Consider the following 2,819-nt stretch of genomic DNA (forward strand, 5'->3'; position numbering starts at 1 on the left):
CTTGAGCCTGCTCCACCAATCAATAAGATCAGGGCTGATCTTGTCATGGACTCAGCTCCACTTACCCGCCCTCTCACACTACCCCTTAATTCCTTCACTGTTCAAAAGATCTTAGCTTTAAATACATTTCCCGAGGTAGCCTCAGCTGCTTCATTGGGCAGGGAAGTCCACAGATTCACAACCTTTTGGGATAAGAGGTTCCTCCTCAGCTCCATCCTAAATCTGCCCCCCATTATGAGACGATGCACCTAGTTCTAGGTTCACCACCACTCCCCCAACCAGTGGAAACAACCTCCCTGCTTCTCCCTTATCTATTCCCGTCATAATTTATGTTTGTCTGATTCCCCCTCATTCTTCAAAATTCCAGTGAATATAATCCCAGTCCACTCAGTATCTCCTCATTAGCCAACCCTCTCAACTCCAGATTCAATCTAGTGAACCTCCTCTGCACCCCTAACCTTTCCCACCTAAGGAGCCCAAAACTGCCCACTGTACTCCATGTGTGGCCTCACCAGTACCCTGTACAGCTACAACATAACCTCCCTGCTTTTAAACTCAATCTCTTTAGCAATGAAGGACAACATTCCATTTGCCTCCTTAATTACCTGCTGCACCTGCAGACCAACCTTCAGGGATTCATGCACAAGGACACCCAGCTCCCTCTGCACAGCAACATGCTGCAATTTCTCACCATTCAAGTGATAGTCCCTTTTATTGTTATTCCTATCAAAATGGCGAGCAATATTGTACTCTACCTGCCTGACCTTTGCCCACTTGTTTTATCTATGTCTCTCTGCAAACTTCCACAGTCCTCTGCACTTTACTCTATCAGTGATCTTCGTGTCATCTATAAAACTTTGACACGCTGCACGTGGTCCCCAACTTCAAATCATCTATATAAATTGCAAATAATTGCACACCCAACACTGATCCCTGAGGTGCACAAGTTACTGATTGCCAATTGAAACAGTAACTCCCGCTCCCACATTTATCCCCACTCTTTGCTTCTTGTTAGTCAACAATCCTCTATCCATGCTAATACTTTATCTGTAATGACATACATATTTTATCTTAGGCAGCAGCCTCTTGTTTGGCGCCTTATCTAAGGCCTTTTGGAAATCTAGGTACGCCACATCTACTGGGTCCCCGTTGCCCACCTTCCTCATTATGTCTTTGTAGAATTGCAGTAGATTAGTTAAGGATGACCTGCCCCCCATGAATCCGTATTGCACCTGCCCAACAGGCCTCGCTATTGCTTCCTCAGACCTCAATAAAGACAGAGCTCAGAACATCTCTTCACTTCATCCCCCCCCACCCCCACCCCCAACTCATTTACCAAATACCTTGGATCTGTGTCCCTCTGATTACTGCCTGTCCAGCTCTGAAAACATTTCTCGTTATTTAATTATTAAACCAGTTCTTCATTTTAAACAGCTCGAGTGAATCTTCTCTCCGCTCCAAGGAAAATAAACCCAGGCTGTCCAATTTACTTCCACATTCGACAAGCTCCACATTTCTGGACAGAATCCGGAAAGTGAGTGCAGACATGGAATGGGTCTCGGAAGACAGGTGAAAGGTGAAGACAGTGACAGGAACACTGTCACCTCCTGGATTAGCCCCACAGACACACACACACTGTTGGCAGGCTGCATTTTATTAAATACATGATCACTTTACACCTCCCACTACCACCCCCCCCCCAGCCCAGCAGAGAGACAGTGTACACACACACACACACATCCCTCCCAGAGAGAGTGTGTACACACACCCTTCCCAGAGGGACAGTGTATACACACACCCCTCCCAGAGGGACAGTGTATACACACACACCCCTCCCAGAGAGACAGTGTATACACACACACCCCTCCCAGAGAGACAGTGTATACACACACCCCTCCCAGAGACAGTGTATACACACACACCCCTCCCAGAGAGACAGTGTATACACACACATACCCCTCCCAGAGAGACAGTGTATGCACACACCCCTCCCAGAGGGACAATGTACGCACTCTACCACCCCATCCCCCTGAGGGACCCTGTAAAAGCACCCCCCTGCCCCCCCACCTCCCAGCAGAGGGCGTGTGTATCTGCCCCAGGTAGGTGGGGGTGACACTGCCTGGCAGGCTGATCAATCACAATCTCTGCCCGTGAACCCTGAGCAGACACATCACCGTCATCATCGTCTCTGTCATCGCCGGCCGATCCAAGTCGGCAACTTTGAGCTGCTGAGAGCACCTTGGCCGAGCCATCAGACCACTGAGCCCACGTGGTGTTCCTCTCCTCTCCCCTCCCCACCCCCCCCACCCGACCCAGGCCCCTCCCTCCCTCCCCCCCAACAATACACAGGCCGACCCTCCTTCACCCTTCATAGTCCAGCTCCAGGGTGACCTCAGAGTCCCGAGTGTGCTCCATACCCCATTAGCCTCACTCCCCGGGCCCTCCCCTCTCTGTCACTCTGGGACCTCGGGGACAATATTGATCATGAGTTCCTCGCTGCCTCTGCGCACCACCACGGTCAGCGAGTTCTCCCGGTGAACCGCCCGGTAAACGTCCTCCGCCGTCTTCACCACACGGCCATTTATCTCCAGGACAATGTCGCCCGGCCTCACTCCAGCTCTGTCCAAACGAGGGGTGGGCGAGGGGAGGAGAGAGAGAGAGAGAGAGAGAGGACATTACCACCAGGAGCAGCTCAGTGGCACAGGCACTGAGGAATGAGGGTGTCGGGGTGGGACAGGAGAGAGATTATGGGGGGAGGTAGACAGGAGAGTGCGGGGGAGTGTTGGGGGGACAAAGAGAGATAGAAGAGGAAAGTTGGA

At 51.3% G+C, this 2,819-nt stretch overlaps 1 protein-coding gene across 1 annotated transcript in view; it reads right to left on the reverse strand.

Annotated features, from left to right (window-relative positions):
• Positions 1-2,449: 2,449 nt before the first annotated feature.
• LOC122546225 (serine protease HTRA2, mitochondrial-like) overlaps positions 2,450-2,819 on the reverse strand; it is a gene marked incomplete at its 5' end in the record, with an annotated part of 2,789 nt that continues 2,419 nt past the window's right edge. The window contains one exon of the mRNA XM_043685013.1: positions 2,450-2,619. Within this exon, the coding sequence (XP_043540948.1) occupies positions 2,454-2,619 (166 nt within the window). The remainder of the gene's footprint in view (positions 2,620-2,819) is intronic.

Source organism: Chiloscyllium plagiosum, unplaced genomic scaffold (assembly GCF_004010195.1).
Source record: "Chiloscyllium plagiosum isolate BGI_BamShark_2017 unplaced genomic scaffold, ASM401019v2 scaf_92222, whole genome shotgun sequence".
NCBI lineage: Eukaryota > Metazoa > Chordata > Chondrichthyes > Orectolobiformes > Hemiscylliidae > Chiloscyllium > Chiloscyllium plagiosum.